Below are 20,098 nucleotides of genomic sequence, written 5' to 3' on the forward strand. Positions count from 1 at the left end.
AATGAGTTAAAGAATTAAACAATCACAAAAGTCATGTTAAAGCCAGATTAAATTGAGCAGTTACATTTGTTAAAATATTCGTAAAGCAAAGTAAATAAAGTTTATAATAATTTAACATTTTATGGTGCAGAAAACTTTCATTACTTTTTGAAGTTTGTATTGTAATTCTTTTTATTTTGTTTTTATTTTGCTGACAGTCTCATATATGTGTACGTCACACATTTATTGTGAGTTGTCAGTTTCAAATATTTCCCAGAATGCATCACTGTCTTGTTCTCAAATGTTATGCTTGGGTGTTTACTGTTTTCTGCAGTAAATGAAGATTCTCTTCAGATCTTCTGACTCCTCTTCCTCTGCAGAGTTGATGAATAAACGGAAATTCTATGCAAACTTGATCTTTAGTCTAAAATGAGTTTCAACATCCAACAGTCTGTTGGTTCCTTTTTCTTCTTAAGAGAATTCAAGATCATTTTGTTCTTTCACCTCGTTTTCTTTATTTACACCTCTGTTTCCGTTCATGCTAATGGTGGAAAGAGGAAGAGTAACTTCTGCAAACTCCTCCTCTCCATTTACAGGATGGAAAGCAGCACTCTTTCTCTGAAACTCTTTCTGCAGCTCATGAACTCTGTGAAGAAAGGAACCCAGAGAGAGGAGACGCCATGAGTCTGACTGCAGCACTGAGAGGATTTGTTGTTGTTCTTTGCTGGTTTGCAGGTAAAAATCTAACAACCTTAATGCTGCTGAGACCTAAAGAAACCTGGAAGCAGATATGGATGGATGGATGATGGATGGATGGATGGATGGATGGATGGATGGATGGATGGATGGACGGATGGATGGATGGTGAATGGATGGATGGATGGTGAATGGATGGACGGATGGATGGATGGATGGACGGATGGATGAATGGATGGAGGGAGGGATGGATGCTGCAGGTTTGGGTGTTTTTCTCTACACTGTCATCTTCTATTTTCTCACTACACTCACTAAATGCTTCATTTTAATCTGTTACTTAAGGATTTTACCAAAATACACTTTGTATTATGTTGGAATAATTGGATTGTTAAAACTGTAACTGTCTTTTGTGTACAACCTTGAGTCAAATGTGGTTGTGAACTGAAGCTTTATGCAGAAACTGAACCGATTTAGAATTCATTTAAAGTTGAACAGAAAATACAAAACGATCAATTCTTTCTATTATAACCAAATGTTCATTCATCCTAAAGTTGGTGATTTTCTCCTCAGAACTCACATTCTGACTCTGAGTGATGAGCTTGAGACTAAAATGCTTCAATAAACAGTTTTCATAAGCAGAGAAGAAACCAGATCAACAATTCCGTCTAAAACCAGTCAGACATTTACGTTCAGAAACTGGACTTCTTCCACAGACAGGATCTCTTGTACTCTGAGATATTATGGGATGCACCGTAGTCCTGAAGTTTGTGAGTTCACTCTGCAAAACAAAAATCTGCAACAATCTACAGAAACACAAGGATCTTTATTTCTGTCTATTAGTGAAAGATTTCAGTAACTTCTGAATAAAATAAATTAAAAAGTTGATTTTTTTTTAAAAAAAAAGTGATTTTGTAAGCAAATAAATTGAGAGTTGATTAAAATTAGATGGAAGAAAAAAATACTTGTTTCGTTTCATTCTGTTATTACAGTAAGCTGAAATAAACAATTATATGTAGTATATTATATGTAAAAGACTCAAAGTTAATAAATGTATTAAGGAAACATAAAAACCTTTAAAGACAGAGAGAAAAGAGGAGTTTTTCAGAGCAGAAGTGTTTCTCTAAAAGCTCTGATCAGACTGGGATCTTGTTGGTCTTCAGCAGTTCATCACATTAGTTTGTAGTTTTCTGTCTGGATTCTCTGTAACAAACTGATGATGAACAACTGAATAACTGCAGTTACTTCACTTTTTCTGACCCACAGTTGTTCCATTTTTACCATCTCTCCCCTCTCTCTTTATTCATCTCAAAGCGTGACAGAAGGTCAGAGCTGTAACCATGACAACGCTCAACGCTGTAGCATTTCTGGAAACTTCTGCTAAGATTTTGGTGTTTGTTTTACAAGTTTTGGTGTATTGAAAAAATAATACTTTATACTTAAACACTAAAAGAATAACAGATGACAATGATTCTGTTGGTTTAGATATTCTTTTTTATTTTTTATCTTCTAATCTGTTTTGTCCCTTTCGGGGTCACGGGGCTGCTGGAGCCTATCTCTGCCACTTGTGGGTGAAGGCAGGGGCCACCCTGGACAGGTCTCCAGTCTGTTGCAGGACCACAATCACACACCCATGCACACTCACAGTCACACCTACAGATAACTTAGAGTAGGTTTAGGTTGGCCAGTCCTGCTTCAGAATAACCAATTAACCTACAAAGCATGTTTTTGGACGGTGGGAGGAAGCTGAGGTACCTGGAGAAAACCCACGCATGCACGGGGAGAACATGCAAACTCCACACAGAAAGGTCCGCCATGGGTGTTCTGAACTAGGGGCCTTCTTACTGTGACACCCACCCCCCCCCCCCCCCCGACTGCTCAGTGCTCATTGCTCGCTATAATTTATTTCATGATCATAGTCCCATAAATAATAAAGGAGAACACAGAATACAGACGTTAAGAAGCAGTATACGAAAAATTAACAATGGTTAATAAAAATTAATTAAATTAATTATAATAATAATAAAATAACAAGATAAAAACATTACTGATACATATCACACCATTAAACATTAATTACAAGGACAAATAAAAAGACAGTCCCTGCAGTGTTTCCATACATTTGACTGGAATGTCTATCAGCAATAAATCAGTCAGAACATTTTCTGCATCAACTGCAGTTAAATTAAAATGTTTTTAATGTTTTTTCTGCTTCAAAGTGATTCTGGTTTCTAATCTTTTTCAGGGATTCATAGTCAAACATGGGGAGTGGAATACGCCTCCAAACACATCTGTGCCTTTGAAGGATCCACAGTGGAAATATCCTGCACCTACACATACCCACCCAGGATAAGTTACAAGAAAACTGTTGTTCAGAGAGAATTCTGGTATGCTAAACTGAAGGACAAAAACCCACTGGACCTGAGAGAAGATCCTGACTATGCAGGCAGAGTCACATATCGCTGTTCTGAACAGAACTGCTCACTGAGGATCAGTGGTCTGAGACTGAATGACTTTGCTCAGTACAAGTTCAGGTTTGAGACAAACCAACCTGATGGGAGTTTCACCGGTAAACCAGGAGTCTCTCTGACTGTAACAGGTAAACAGTTTTTTGAGTTTCAATGAAAAGTTTGCCATAAACATTACTTTACCTTTTTTTATATAATTTTTTGTTTCTGTAAATGGACTTGCACACAGATAGATTTCATGCAGCCTCCTGCTGCAGCAGATTTTTGTTACCTGTCTTTCATGGCTTAACTTTGCAAACAAAGATTAAGTTGAGGTTTGTCCACGACTATTGCAGGTACACTCACTCCATAAATAAAATAAAAATTAAGGAAACGACTAATAACTACTCCATTATGATACAATTGTCATTTTTTTATGTAAACTAATTATTGTCAACATGAGCTTGTTCACTTTATCACAGACTTGGAAGACGTTGAAGCATTAAAACACTGAAGGTTATTTATTTTGGCTCAATGTGCTGCAGACATAATCAACACAAATCAAGTTGAATCCAGATGATAATATTTTAAACACACATTTCCAACAACTTTCATCCCCAGAATGCTGAAATTATTTATAATATTTAAAGTTATCTGTTGCTGGGAGGATTCTGCAGTTTAGTTCAGTTTTTCAGTTGTGTTTTTGATCATATTCTGTCCTCTATCAGTCACTCCAGGTTCATGCAAATCATCAGCTGTCTTTAAATTCTCTGCAGTGAGTAGAAGTGTCTGGTTTTGGTTCTACATTGTCAGGTCATCTGCTTTTTGTGTCTCCACAGATTTTGTCCTGTTTAGGTTTATTTATTAAATGCATAATTTTCTGCCACCAAACCCAGTTTCCTGCATGGACAGTCTTGCCTCTGATTCACTGATTAATGAAAACATTTTTTTTTCTGTGTCAGCGCCTCCAAACAATTTCTGGTTGTATTCATCCAGAAATGCACCACAGCACATGAGAAATGTAATTATATGTGATCTCATAACTTTAAGGTGACTTTCTCTAATAACTTTCCTGATTATTTTCAAAGTTTGCAATAAAAAAATGACAGTAATCCTTCAATTTCAAAAATGTAATTGTATTCCAAATAAATTCTATTTTCTTTAGGCCATTTTTTTTTACTCACTGACAAACTAATCATAATTAGACATTTATTCTTCATTTATTCTAACTACAAGGTGGATTTGGAAATGATCATCATCCTCATCAATTCCTTCATTAAATATTCAGAAAGAGTTGAGAAATCTTGGTCAGACACCACAGGATCAATTTTTTCTCCATTTTAACCACAAATGTTCCAAGAAAACTTCCAGAAACTTCTGTGGTTAAACAATCTTCCTGGTCTTTGGATGAAAACTAAAGTTCTCTCATGGAGAAAAGAAGCTTTGCTTGAACTTGGTCCAGAAGAACCTGGTGATGACCCAGATTCATGGTGTTAGGAAGTTTTTGAAGACATAACCTTCAGTCCAACAATATTGCAGAGAGAAGAGTCCAAACCAAATTCTGAATCAGGCTGACCCATCTTTAGATCTGAAGAGACGCCATACCAATAACAGCCACTAGGGGCAGTCCAGCTCAGTCAATGCTGGAACAGCAGGTTGGAACAGTTTCCATGGTGATTGGTAAAATCTGTCACACATGACCTCGTTCAGCTGAACTAACGCTTGAACTCACCTCTCCCACTTCTACCTGGAGAGGTGGTCAAAGTGAAGCTGGATGAAGCTGGAGTTCATGATGATGATGCAACGTTTAAAGGAGTCAGAGAACAGAGTTAAATGTGGAACCTGGGTTCTACTCATGGGTTATCCATTTAGTCTAAGATCTTTTATTTTATTTTTTTCCTTTCTTAATTCTGTTTGGAACAGAATTTTGGTTTGTGTGTCATGTTATCCAGAATTTAGGGTTTAATATTAACTGTTTCTGATTTTCTGTATTTTTCCAGATCTCCAAGTGCTGAGTCAAAGAAAGAGGGAGTGCCAGAGTTATCCATGTGCACGGTTTGAGCTTACATGCCACAGCAGTTGTGTTCTTCCTCATTCTTCCTACGTGTGGTACATAAATGGTGAAATAACAACGGCTGGATCACAACAAAAGTACTCAACCTACCTTTACGCTGCAGACAGTGTTTCCTGTGCTGTAAGAGGACACGAGTCTTTCCACTCTCCTGCTGTGTGTAAGTTCACTTACAGTCTCATTCTAACTACATTCTGTTAAATCAGGGTGTCAAACATTTGTCTCATCTTGGGCCTGAACCAGAAGAATGCATCAAATGTTTTATATTTTTATATATACCCCCTTATTCAAAGGGAGAGGGTTAACATAAAGATAAACTCAAACTATGGACATTACTTTTTATTACAAACTATTTATGTTGGACAGATGAACTTTTAACTCATCCACTGAATTCTGCAACACAAAATGAAGCCAAAAACTGTGTGAGTGTTTTGATCTGAGTTAAATCTGTCCAATTCAACAACGCGCAGAAAATGACCATCAGGTGTGAAAAATATTTGGAGCTCTGCTGGCTCCACCCACCTGTCAATCAAAGAGACAAGTCCCTATGCATGCAAAAATTGGAGAAAATATTAATTTAAAAAAAGAATCTTTCCCTTCCAAATTGTCTTTTTTAGTAAATAACGGTAAAAGATTTAGAAACCAGATAAAACATTGGTATAATTTAGACTTTTTAACATGATAATAATTGGAGGTTTGTTCCTTTGGGCAACAATGTTACATTTCCTAAGAGGAGCTGCGACATTTGGTACTTCCTGATTTATATAATCTATGCAATTATGTATTTTATATTGATTTTATTTTTTACAATGTATTTTTTATCGATCAGTATTTTCATTGGTTGCCTCACATTTGTATTTTTATTGTATATCTTTTGCTTTGGAGGGAGACAATTTTTGACATCTGTCCAATGACAGCAGATGAAAAATAGCTGCTGGGCTCATTTAATGTGTACGGAGCCCGTGTCCTGACATTAAGATATAAAAATATATCTTGTTCCCACAGGTTATTATGTCGTTCGCACGAAATACTATTCCATTCCTACAAGATACTATTCCGTTCCCTCGAAATGATTAACTCGTGCGAACGCAATAATTATGTCGTTCGAACGCAATAATTAATCCGTTCGAACGCAATAATTATTCACGTCATAAGTCATTCACGCGGATATGCTCTTTGTACGCCGGCAAAAGCCGCTTTCAGCTGTAACTTCCGTGTCTCTGTGACCCCCATTCGTTCAAAAAAGGAACATGAAAAACAAAAATGATCACTTTATTACTTTCTCAATGAATATAAGAAAAATATCAAAAGATTTATGATAACTAGGCTGCTTTGTCATACGATAGCTCCTGCTAGGCTACTACTAGCTCCGCCGCAGAGCTCTCTGATGTATGCCGGCATTTGGGCAACTGGCTGGTCTGTTGTCAGACAGCTGATATTGTAGTTTAGGGTCCAATAGGAATAATAATATTCAGGACTTGTCTTTTATTAACTTTAGCAGTCAGTCGCTTTACATTCGAAGGCTATTAGGCTACATGCTAACTAACTAGCCGATCATTGAACCTGTTATTAATTTACGTCATAGATTTACAGCAGATACCTTCACATTTCTATCTGTGTGTGTCTCATTACATTGCATTGAAGACACGGAGGATGTTTAGAGAACAGATTTATTTATTTTAAAAAGCACAAAAGCATCCATCGTATTCACGTTCATTCACATGAGCGCCTTGGTCTCCTGGATCATTGACTACTTGTCAGACAGGCCGCAGTTTGTCTGGTTGGGCGGTGTCCTGTCTGACGTGGTGACAAGCAGTGTGAGGGCCCCACAAGGAACTGTGCTCTCTCCCTTCCTGTTCACTTTGTACACCAGTGACTTCCAGTACAACTCAGAGTCATTCCATATTCAGAAATTTTCTGATGACTCCGCGGTTATCTGCTGCATTAATGGTGTGCGGGAGGAGGAGTACAGGGATCTTGTGGATAAATTTGTGAGATGGGCCAGAGCAAACCACCTGCTGCTCAATGTGGAAAAGACCAGAGAGATGACGATGGACTTCAGGAAGAAACCACCAGCTTCCCAGCCTCTCAGCATCTTTGGCAGAGATGTGGCAGAGGTAGAGGAGTACATGTACTTGGGAGTAACCATCGACAACAGACTGAGCTGGAAGAGCAACAGCACTGCTGTGTATAAGAAGGCCAGCAGCAGACTCCATTTCCTGAGGAGGCTAAGGTCCTTTTACCAGTTGTGGTAAAAGGTTCTTCTCGGTGGTTTGCTGGGGGGGCAGCATATCTGCTAGGGACAGTAATAGACTGAACAAACTGATCCGAAGAGCTGGCTCTGTAATTGGTTGCAAAATGGACACATTTGAATCAGTGATGGAGAGGAGGACTTTAAATAAGCTTGTATCCATCATGGATAATCCTGAGCATCCTCTCCATCACTGGATGGTCAGCGGAGCTCCTTCTCCAACAGACTAAGGCAGCTTCGCTGTCACACCAACCGCTTCAGGAGATCTTTCATACCTCACTCCATTGGACTCTATAACTTGTCATCCATGTGCAATAGATAAAGTCATTTATGGTCCGTCTATTTTCTCTCTCCTGATGTGGTACGCAATACGACTGTTCTAATTCACTGATGTTTCTTTCTGATTGATTGTTCTGGTTCTCTGTCATCTATTGTGTGTATGTTTGTATCTTGAGCCTAACGCGGACGCTGCAACAACTGAATTTCCCAAGCTGGGATCAATAAAGTATCTTTATCTTTATCTTATCTTATCTTATGATGATGATCTGTGGTACGCCCTCAGTCATCTTGCTGCAAAAGCCGCTTCCTGCCGCTACTTCCGTGTCTCTGTGAGCATTCAATAGGGGTAAAAATAAAAGCAAGAATGGTCGATCGGTAATTGTCTCGATGAAAATCTGAAAAATATCATATTAAGCTGCCTGCTTCGCCTAATGCACTTACCATTAGCTCGTAGCATAACAACAATAGCAGTACGTCACGTTTCCCAGCATGCTTTTCAGCCAATCGTTGGTCTAGTTGATTACACCTCGGTTACAGGGACACGGTGATTTAACGCCTCGTGACTAAACAAAGGGCACCAATGTGAGTGTGCACACCAACGCGAAAAAACGCCACGCGTCAAAGCGTCACTTTTTAAAAAAAAATGCCTCGGGTTCGTTTTTTTGGTTTGACGTGCCGCATCAAAAACTCTACGACCAATGAGAATGGCGCTTTTGCACACGTGTCTGGAGCTTCTGAAGTTACAGTAAAACACAACTTGAGGTCGCTCAAACACAAAACTGCCTTTCTGAGCACAAATACCAGCGAAGAAGATAGACGCCGAGTAGCGTCTACACTGCTGCAAAGAAATAATGACGGACATTCTAAAATATCCCCGAAAACACTCATGATACATTTTCAGCTCTTGTACCAGTCGATAAAACTCCCCATGTTCTTCTCTTCTCGTAACTATGGGATGTACCCAAAATCGGCGTCTTTCATCATTCAACAGAACAATAATTTCTTCATCCCTGGAACTGGAGCTACTGGTGCTTGAAATATTCATGTTTTATTTGTATGATTCTGACAAGCGCGTAAATACTTGCTCTCTTCTTCTGAGCGAAAAGCGACTTTAAGAAGCGTAAAGTTGCGCAGCGCCACCTTGTGTACAGGAGTATTTCTGTTTTACATTAAGCGCCATCTAATGTCAGGGAATGAAATTGCATGTCCGCTCGGCTCATCGTCAGCGAAAATCGCCTGGGTGTGAACACAAAAAACGTGGCGAAAAACGCTGGCGAATAACGCCTGGCGAATATTCGTCCCGGTGTGTACGGGCCTTTATTCCTCCACGGCAGTGTTGACGCTACTTGGCGTATATCTTCTGCGCCGTGACGTTTGTGTGCGCAGCAAGACAGTTTTGTGTTTGAGCGCCCCCAAGTTGTGTTTTACTGTAACTTCAGAAGCTCCAGAAACGTGTGCAAAAGCGCCATTCTCATTGGTCGTAGAGTTTTTGGTGCCATTTGTTTAGTCACGAGGCGTCAAACGTCGGCGAATATCGCGCGCGAAATTCGTCCCGGTGTGTACGGCCCACTGAAAGAAGCATCTGTGCCTTCAGAGGATCAACAGTGACCATTTCTTGTTCTTTTCAAAGTGAAAGCTCAGATTCATCAGATTACTGGTTCAGTGTTCGTGGTCAGCAGCACTACTACCAGAACACTGGAGGACATGATTCATCTGAAAATCGGTTTCAAGTTAAAAATGATCAATATCAATCAAGTCTGACCATCAGTGACCTGACAGACAGTGATGCAGATGAGTATCGGTTTAAAACAACATGGTGGGGCAGAGATTTCCCTGGAACAACTCTAACTGTTGTTGGTACAGATGAACACAAACCTGTCATTACTCTACATTTTAGTTACAGTTGTCAAAGTATATTTTATCCATGATGTTCTTTGTGTTGTCAGGTCCTCGTGTGCAGGTGATCCGGTCTGGACTGGAGCTGGTTTGTCACAGCAGCTGTTTTCCTCGGCATCACCTTTCCTTTGTGTGGTTCATGAATGGACAGGAAGTTCAGGGAGAAACTTCTGATTATTACAGAAAACCTGTTTCTCCTGAAGCCTCCTACTCCTGTTCTTACCAGGGTCACCGCTCACCTGAAGTCTGTAAGTCCAAATCAACAGTGTCTTCTGTCATCGCCTCTGTCAAAAGCAGTTTGCTTATTAAACAAACTTATTGAATGTAAACTTTATGCTTAAAAAACACAGAAACAAATCATGATTCACAGTTCCTTTAAAGTTTTTAAATTAAATTGATTTGATTTGAAATGGTTTATTTCAAGCAATTAAGTAGAAATAATACACAATAGCAATATAATCATCAGTTATACATTCATACAGTAACTAATCAAACTTAGGATAATTAGACATATTAATAAATATTGCTTGAAAGGGAGTGGAAGGAAGCGAATTTATATAATCCCACCCCGTTATAAATTAATACTATTGAACTGACAGAATTCTGCAAAAATGATGACAGTTATCTGAAACCTTTCTTAGCTTTTTCTCTGACAAAAATATATTGTATTATTGGATAATAAGTTGCTCTGGAGTTTTAGTTGCAGCAGCAAAAAGATGCATAATAGAGAAGAAAATACATATAAGTTACACTTTTGGGAGAATATTATGACCAAACTGACAACAAATATATCAGCCTATTTTTGCTTTAAACAAAACATCAAATATACTATAAGTCGCACCTGAGTATAAGTCGCACCCTGCACACTTTTCTAAGGACATTGATTGAAAATACCATCTGACGTTAAACCGGTCTGTGGCCCAGAAAAGGTTGTGTGCTATTCAGGTCATACAAAAAGAGTCAAGTGAGCTCAAGTCTGTGGTTTGTTTTCTGTGATCATGGAGAGACGAGAATTTCAACCTGAGACTTAGACTTGAATCACGTTTAAGTTTCATGAATTTGAAACTTGACTCAGGATTTAACTTTAAGGATTTGAGATTAAAGACTTTGGAAAAAATGGAATTTTTCCCACTTTCTTTATCTCAAGGAGGTTGGTGTCAGATCTAAAGAAAATGATGCTTTGTGTGTTATAGTATGATGACTTGTTGTTATATAAAATGGCAAAATTTCAATCTGTAAAAATTTTTTTTTTTTTTTTTTTTTTTATTTACCAAGGCTGTGTCCCACCAAGGTGGGGTAGCCTATACAGGGCACACAATTTTAGCTCCCTCTGTCTCTTCCCCAAACCCTCCTCCTTCAGTGTGTGAGTGTGTGTGTGCGTATGTGCGTGCGACTGGTCTAAGGCCTGGTCTAAGCCACACCACACTGCACCAGGGTCAGCTGCACAGCCCAGTGTGGGCACCTCCACAGCAGGGCCTCAGCCAAGGCTGGTTTCCCCTTGCCGCTTCATCCCAAGACCAGACCTCTCCCACACCCATCCATTCATTCATACACAAACTCTCGCCACCCATCCCTGTCCCGAGCAGCCTCTCTCCCCTGCACCACAGTCATCCCTCTTGCATTCAACGCTCTTCTTACACCCTCTGCCCATCCCATTCGCGGTCTTCCTCTCATTCTCACTCCACTCACATCAGATTCGTATACCCTTTTCACCAATCGCTCCCTTTCCATTCTTTCAACATGTCCAAACCATCCCAGTGCCTTTTGCTCTGCTCTTTCAGCCAACTCTCGCGTCACACCAGTTCTCTCTCGGATAACTTCATTTCTCACACGATCCATACGCATCACACCACACATACTCCTCAAACATCTCATCTCAACTACATTCAGCTTCCTCTTTTCCGCCACTTTCAGACTCCATGTTTCAGCCCCATATAACGCTGCAGGCACCACCACACCCTCATACAATCTCCTTTTTGCATCCTTTCCCAGTGACCTACATTCAAACACTCTCTTCATTACCCCCCATATCTTTCGTACTTCATTCATTCTAAACTCTACCTCTCCCCCCATTCCACCATCCACACAGACACACGACCCCAAATACTGAAAACACTCTACCTCTTCCAACAGCTCCCCATTTAATGCCACATTCAATCTACGTTCACCCTTTAACCTCGTACACCTCATCACCTTACTCTTTTCCACATTCACTCTCAACTTCCTTCTGTCGCACACCCTTCCAAACTCCTCAACCAGACGTGCCAAGTTCTCTTCTGAGTCAGCCACTAGTGCAGTATCATCTGCAAACAGCAACTGATTCACACTCCATTCGCAGTATTCACCATGCTCACACCCGTACCCGACACCCTTTCATTCACCTCTTTTACCACACCATCCATATACATGTTAAACAACCACGGAGACATCACGCATCCCTGACGCAGACCAACCCTCACAGGAAACCACTCACTCATGCTATTTCCCACTCTCACACACGCTCTACTGTTTCTATAAAAACTCTTCACACCTTCCAACAATCTACCATACATACTCAACACCACCCACAACGCCTCTCTATCAATCCTATCATACGCCTTCTCTAAATCCATGAATGCCCAAAGCACCTCCCTCCCCTTAGCCAAAAACTTTTCACACACCTGTCTCACAACAAACACCTGATCCACACACCCTCTACCTCTCCTGAAACCACACTGCTCTTCACCAATCATACACTCAGTCCCCTCCACTACCCTATTAATCAGCACTCTCCCATACACTTTGCCTACAACACTCAACAGACTAATACCCCTAAAATTACCACATTCATACTTATCACCCTTACCCTTGTACAGGGGAACCACACACGCACTCATCCAATCAAGCGGCACCTGCCCATTTGCAAAACACACATTCAACAATCTCACTAACCACTCAATCACGATCGCTCCACCACACTTCAGGCATTCCACAGCACACCCATCCACATCTGCAGCCTTTCCTACTTTCAACTTTCCCACAGCTTGCACAACTTCGTCTCCCGTAATCAACGCTTCATTCAACTCTTCTAATACATTCAGTCTACTTTCCCTTCCATCCATCCCAATCACAGCATCCCGATCTTCCTCCACATTCAGCAGCCTCTCGAAATACTCTGCCCATCTTTTTCTTACTGCATTCCCCTCATTCAACATCCTTCCATCCTCTGTTTTCACTTTCTCCTCCCTCCCCGACACTCCCTTTCGCACCCTCTTCACCTCCTTCCAAAACATTTTCTTGTTCTCACGAAAATTATCAGTCAACTGTCTGCCCCACCTTTCGTCCGCAGCCGCTCTTGCCTCACGCACAGCTCTCTTAGCATCCCTTTTCTTCTCCTTATAACACTCATATGACTCCCTGTCCTTTCTCTGTAGCCATACTTCGTACGCACATCTCTTCTCAGCTACAGCCAACCTTACATCCTCGCACCACCATTCACTTCCCTTTCTTAGACCACCCCCAACACGTCTCACACCACACACTTCCTCTGCACTTCCAACCACTGCACTCTTGAACTGTTGCCATTCTTCCTCCACTCCAACAACCATTTGCTCCTTCACCATATTCCACTTGCCACCTAATTCCTTCTGATACTCACACATTTTCTCTCTGTTCTTCAAAACACTCACTCTCAGAACTTTTCTTGCCTCCCCACTCTTTCTCGATCTCACCCATAGCATACCCACACGCAACCTTCCTTCCATCAAATAGTGATCAGTCATACCTCCACACTCTCCCCTCCTCACACTTACATCCAGCAATCTACTACATGCAACCTTTGAAACCACCACATAATCCATCAGTGCTTTGTCAATCACTCTTCCACCACTCTGCCTCACCCACGTATACTTATGGATCTCTTTCTTTCTGAACCATGTATTCCCAATCACCATCTCTCTTTCAGTGCACATTCCTATCAGTCTCTCACCATTATCATTCTTTCCAGGAACACCATGCACGCCAACAACACCCTCAATTTTCTCATCACCCACTCTAGCATTCAGATCTCCCATCAGCACTACATTCACATTTGCTCCAAATCCTTGCAAGCACTCATCCAAGTCGTTCCAGAAGGTCACTCTCTCCTCTTCATTCCTCTCACTGCCAGGACCATATGCACTCACGAACACCCACAGCTCCTTCCGAAATTTCACTTTCACCCATATCAGTCTTGGTGAAACCTCCTTCCATTCAACCACACATCGTCTCACCTCACAGCTCACCAGCAAAGCCACACCTTCTCTTGCTCTCCCGCTCTCTACACCAGACATTCTCCCACTCACACTTCCAAACACACACTCACCCTTCCCTTTCATCTTTGTCTCACTCAGTGCTAACACGCTCATTTCCCTCCTTCCAAACATCCTTCCAATCAGATCTCTTTTGCTTCCGTCTGTACTACACCCCCGCACATTCAAAGACCCAATCTTAAGGGTTTGGGGAGGTAATCTCCCCTTCCCAACTCTGCCCTGTCCGTAATTAGGAATGTAGTTACAGGGGAGAGGATTCCCAGTCCTCTCGCTCCGTCCCTTTTAGTCGCCTTTTACGACACGCAGGGAATACGTTGGTAGTATTCTTTACGACCCCCCTAACCACAGGGTAAAAATAATACATTCTTTTTATAATTAAGTTTTAAGACTTAATTTGAAAACAGCTGAACTTTCAAGTCTAAACTTTGACTTCCTTAAAAGGACCTGTGACCATTTCTGTGACCATGTCACACCTAGTCTACTTTATCCACTATACTTTCTCTGACGTATAGAAAAAAACTGATAAACAAGTGTACTTATGGTGGGAAATCTGTGAAGAAGTATAGCCGTGTTAACCCTTTAACATCAAAGATGTCGCAGTGGACGTCTTAAATAACAAACACTCTTTGACGTAACTCTAGACTGTTTACATGATCAACGTGAATCAGATTAATCTGACATGGAGAAAATTGAATTTTCAAATTGAAACTATATCAGTATACAACACATTGAGTTAGTCATGTGTCGAATAGAAAGGAAAAGCTCATTTTCTCTGCTTGAAAATCAGCTGGAATTATGTTATTTGTGTAAATAGTTTTAGTTACAATAATTGAAAGAATGTCAACCCTTGAGCTAAAGCTCCAGTGTTAAATGATTAATCCTGAATTTAACTTTGATTAGTTTCATCAGAAAACTTGAAATATCTCATTAAAAATAAATTCTGATTATTATGTTTATTTTAAATAATCTAAAATCTGAAGCATTCAGACATCAATCAGTTTTCATGTAAACTGGCTTGAAAGCAAATGGTGGTGAGTTTAAGTTGGATCAGGAGAATCCAAGTCTTGATTGACAACAAATAATCAAAGAGTTCAGTAAAAAAAAATAGCTGCAAGAATAGTTCCATCAACTAAAACAGGAGGTTGGTGGAATCACAGGACCAGGGTTGGGCTCTGGCTCAGAGGAACTGTGGAAGCAGACGGGAAGTTGATCTCTCCAGAAATCAGAATCAGAATGCAGTTTTTCTTGAATGATTCAAGTAAACCAGATGCTGCAGGAGGAGAAGGAGCCTGAAGAACTGAGGACCACCAAGCAGCAGTTAACATAGAGACAGACCCAAAGTGTTTAAAGCTGCTTGACTCTCATCTTTGTGTGACATGTTACCTCTTAGTTGTATATCTCTTTACATGCTTGTATGTATGTACATGGATGCATGTTCTCAGATGCTCCAAAAGCTCCACCAGTACAGATGTTTCCCTCTGGTTTATTGTCTGTGAACCTTCATGAGCTTCATTTTTTGTCTTCCAGATGCTCCAAAGTCCGTTTCTGTATCCATGAGTCTGACTGAGATTATGGAGGGCAGTTCAGTGACTCTGACCTGCAGCTGTGATGCTAACCCAGCAGCTAAATTCAGATGGTACAAAAACAACCAAACTCTGCTCCGTAAGGATCCAAGTCTGATCCTCAGGTCCATCCAGCGTTCTGACTCCAGAAAATACCACTGTGTAGCTGAGAATGAACTTGGAGAAGCAGCATCTGACCACGTCTTCATAAATGTTGAATGTGAGTCCAACAAAGGAACCAGAATAAATCTTCCGACCTTTCTGATGTTTGACCTTCAGTAAATTACTTGAATTTTTATGTCCAGATCCTCCAGAAACCTCCTCTGTGTCTGTGAGTCCCTCTGCTGAGGTCCTGGAGGGCAGTTCAGTGACTCTGACCTGCAGCAGTGATGCTAACCCAGCAGCTAACTACACCTGGTACAAGAAGGATGAAGACTCACCAAAAACATCTGGACCAATCTGGACCATCAGTGATTTCAGAGCTGAACACAGCGGCTTTTATTACTGTGAAGCAGAGAACAGAAGAGGAAGTCTGAACTCCAGTTTACATCTGATTGAAGCAGAAACAGGTTGGTTCATTCTTCTGGACAAACTGATGGTTCTTTTCAAAAATGTGTCTCTTCTGACATAATCTCTGCAAATGACAACATCCTTAATCCATATAAGGCCTCAGTTCCAAGTGTCCTTACAGGTGAATACAGGCTGTCTGTGGAAGAACGTTCAGACCTGTACAGAGCACACAGGTGGCCCAAATATATCAAGGTCGTAGACCGCTTGGTCAACCCATAGAGAAAATGTTGATGCAGATTTTACTACAGACATGCTGCAGGCAACAGGTCATAGTGAGCACTTATACACCCTGTGGGGGTAAGAAAGGGTCTGGTAGGCGAGATGCAGGTGTGTCACAGATTTCTCATTTTTTAACCCACAAATCCTGCACCTGTATGTCAACAACCCCGTTCATGTAACTTTAGGTTTTCAGAGTTTTCTTTTGTCTTTCCAGGTTCATGGAAATCAGCAGCAGCTGCAACGACCACATTTGCTGTTTTGTTGTTTGTCTTTATCCCTGCCTTTCTTTGGATCAGGTAAAGAACTATTTAGTAACTGTTTGGACTGAAGTTTACATTCATGCGTCTTTTAGGCCGATTTACACTGCAGGTCTTGATGCCCAAATCAGATTTTCTGACCATATCCGATCTTTGGACGACTGCTTACGCGTTTTTGTCCTGCTTACACGTTCACTTGGGTCACTTGAATCATGCAGTGTAAATGCAGCCTGGCGTTTACACTGCATGGCTCAAGTGACCCAATTCCGATTTTTTTCCTCTCATGTGGCACAGATCGGATATGACCGGTGAACGTGTAAGCAGGACAAAAGCGCATGGATTCCGATTTTCTCAGATCGGATTTAGGCCTCATTCATATGTGGAAATAAATCGGATATTCCCAGTAAATGTGAGTCGCACGTCAGTGACGTCAACTCAGGACACCACCAACTGACATCACATGACTTATTAAGGTGCTTTTGTGGGCTGATTTTGCTGTTGGAGGACAGCTGGAGCCCCATCAGCGTGTTACCTTTCAGCCTCTGGCTTCAGACTGTAGTCGGAAACCGCTGTTATATCCGGTCTGGTCTCGGTCAGGACACAAACGGTGACTAATCAAGTGGGACACCGTTGCTCTGGAACAGGCCAGAAGCCGTTTATTTCTTTGCTTGGATCAAACTGTTATTACAACACAACGTCTGCAAACACTTCCTCATTCAAAACTCAGAGAGACCACATAAGCCGGCCAAGCAGCCCTCCTTTGTCCTCTCCCGCACATCCCCTCTCCTGCCTCATCCAGGAGCGCCCAAGGCTGTGTCTGATGTTGGGATGTCCGTACAACAATTCGGCATAGGTTTCATCTCTTTGGGTCAGGTAGTTTTGGAGCTATTGAAAAAATTCTCATGCACTTGTTAATTTGTTGACGGTCCCTAAAAGACCCCACTGGAGATCCGCGCTGAATGTCTGTTGAATATCCAATCTAAAACTAACTTCACCTCAGTCCAAGGCGACGCCTCCTTCCGTCGCTGCGTTGCCTCCATGACAACCGCAGTCACACAAAAAACACAACAAAAAGAGGAAGGGGGGGGGGCGTTTGGACCAACACGCATCTTCTAAATGTGCTTTTATTACTGTTAAGATTATTATTAAGGACCTGCTCGCTCATCATTTTTTAAATCCGTGCGGTCAGTGCTCAGGTCTGCGGACGACGGAAATGCTGCTACGTAGTCCTTAGTTTCAGCATTGTATAGTGTAAATGCAAAAATCGGATACGGGTCACCTTTAAAAGATGATGTAAGCGGGTCTTCAAAAAAAATGGAAATAGTCAGAAAATCGGATTTGGGAATCAAGACCTGCAGTGTAAATGCAGCCTAAATGACTTTTTCCATTTTTGACTGTCCAAACCAGAAAAAACAGGCGTGTCACAGAGCAGTGGGAGAAGAGACCTGCCAACAGAAGTCAGGTAAGAAAGGTTAGCTTTGTCTTTGTGAGGCGTCCTTCAGTCAGACAGCATCCACCAGAGAGCCCACAAATACAGATGTGCAACTCATCTCTATTTGTCTGCATGCAGCAGAAGCTAGAGATGAACAAACATTAACATCATATGAAGTAGCAGGTCCTTAAGGGAATATCTAAAATAATGTATCCTTTAAAAAAAGGGTCATTGAACCATGTTTATTTCCCAGTCAAAAAGGTTTGAAGAGATTCTGATTTAAAAGAGATGATTTCACAGCAAACAGCCTAATAAAGATGAGAGTTGAAGTCCAGGTGGGGAAGGTGTGAGTTTGTGGATCTTCTCGTCCTGCAGCTCAACACGAGTCCAGACATCAACAGTCCATCTGCAGAAACAGAAGCAGCAGAAGAGCAGCTTGAGCTTCATTACAGCAGCATCCATTTCTCTAAGAACCAGGAGGAATGTCTGTACTCCAACATCAGGAGAAATCCCAAACCCAGACAGAGACCAGAGGACAACTCTGTTGAATAATCTGCAGTTGGATTCAAGAAATCTGCTGAAGCTAAAAAGTGAGCAATTTTCATGAAAACAAGGTTTATTTTCTTTAGAAACTGGCAAATTAATTAAACTTTATTTACTATATCTTACAGAACAACAGAAGCTGAACATTCAGAGGATTTTTCTCTTTACAGCACCGTCAACAAAGTCTCATCCTGATGAAGGAAAATCAGATTTACCTTCACCTTCTGCTGTTATTGACATGTTTGCTTTGGTTTAGTTCAATATTTTAAAAATGTTACAATTTCTTATAGAAGAAAGCAAAAAAAATAAAGAATTTGATGCAAGAAGATTCTCAGCTTGGTCACTTTTTCTCTTAAATTATTCATCAAAAACACAACAATCCAACATAAGCAGCAGAACCTGTTTTTTATAAAATCACTTTCAGTTAAACATGTTTTCCTAGGATGATTTCTTTGTATTAGGTCATTACAAACAGAAAAATCTGCCATTATTGTTGTGCCGGCTTGGTCATTAGAGTTTTCATCAGACTTTATTCTGCATCAACATCGTAGAAATAGCAAACAAAAGTATTGAATAACTATAGCAAATGAATTACATACCTTCACACAAATAATGCACAAAAGAATACACTTACAAACCACTTTGGCCTGCTAATCAACCAACCGGTGAACTAAACACAAACATTCTTCTTAATTGCTCTCATAATGCTGTCAGTCTGTTGTGCTGCTCAGGTAATCTAAATAGTTAAATAATTTTCAAAATGAAATATTAATGCTCCTACAGCTACATAAATGTGATATAAAGTGCAGAAAATACAAATATATAAATCTACAAATTAAAGTAGAAATAATTTAAAACGTTTTCAGTAGCACTGTGGCAGAGCGCCCTCTGCTGGCTATATAAAGAACTGATCACAAGTCAAAACCACACAGCTTCTCAGGACTACGTAGCAGTACTTCCGCCTTCTGCGGTCCTCCTTCGGACGCACCGCGGACAAGCTTTTTTTCTTTGATCTTTTCATCATGCATTACAGGGGTTCTATTATATTTTCTATGTTCTTGTTATTATGCATTTAATGGATTATATATGCATGTATATTGTATTACAGAAATATGCTTGATTCCTGCCTTCAGTAACAGATAATATGTACAGAGGTCACCAGTAGGCCTGTTTGTGACTTGTGGCGTCTGTTTTCTTTCTGTACTGGAGTGTTTATGGAGCCATGACACCTGCAATGCAGACTAGACAAACACACACCATTCTAATGACATATTTTGTATGTTTTCATCTTCCCTCATTGAATAATAAAATCGCCTTTTTGCCTTGAGGACAAAGAAAGGACAGCCACAGGTCGTGTTTCTCCACTTCTCCCCTTTTGCAAAAGGTTGGAAAATTCATGCAGACTCTAGTGTGTCTTTTCGTTTCCCAACTGCACATTTCATTTTGGGACGTCCTGAACCATCCGAATCTGGGAAGGCCGGACGAGACGCCAACATCAGTGTGACATGTGCAGAATATGTGAAGCTGGTGCTGAGAACAGAACAGGAAAACAACACAGGCCTAAGAGAGGTCAAGAAAAATGTACGAAGAAAATATTTTTATTTCAACTC

At 40.7% G+C, this 20,098-nt stretch overlaps 1 protein-coding gene across 1 annotated transcript; it reads left to right on the top strand.

Moving 5' to 3' along the window:
* Positions 1-222: 222 nt before the first annotated feature.
* Positions 223-18,814, top strand: LOC101164620 (sialic acid-binding Ig-like lectin 10). The gene is made up of 10 exons (XM_023957515.2): positions 223-714; positions 2,918-3,271; positions 5,120-5,350; positions 9,667-9,864; positions 15,433-15,687; positions 15,773-16,036; positions 16,471-16,552; positions 17,921-17,975; positions 18,321-18,535; positions 18,617-18,814. The coding sequence occupies exons 1-9, from the start codon at positions 660-662 to the stop codon at positions 18,495-18,497; spliced, it is 1,671 nt and encodes a 556-aa protein (XP_023813283.1). The 5' UTR covers positions 223-659; the 3' UTR covers positions 18,498-18,535; positions 18,617-18,814.
* The last annotated feature ends 1,284 nt before the right edge of the window (positions 18,815-20,098 follow it).

This window comes from Oryzias latipes, chromosome 1, assembly GCF_053564925.1.
Source record: "Oryzias latipes strain Hd-rR chromosome 1, Olatipes_Hd-rR_3.1".
Classification (NCBI taxonomy): Eukaryota; Metazoa; Chordata; class Actinopteri; order Beloniformes; family Adrianichthyidae; genus Oryzias; species Oryzias latipes.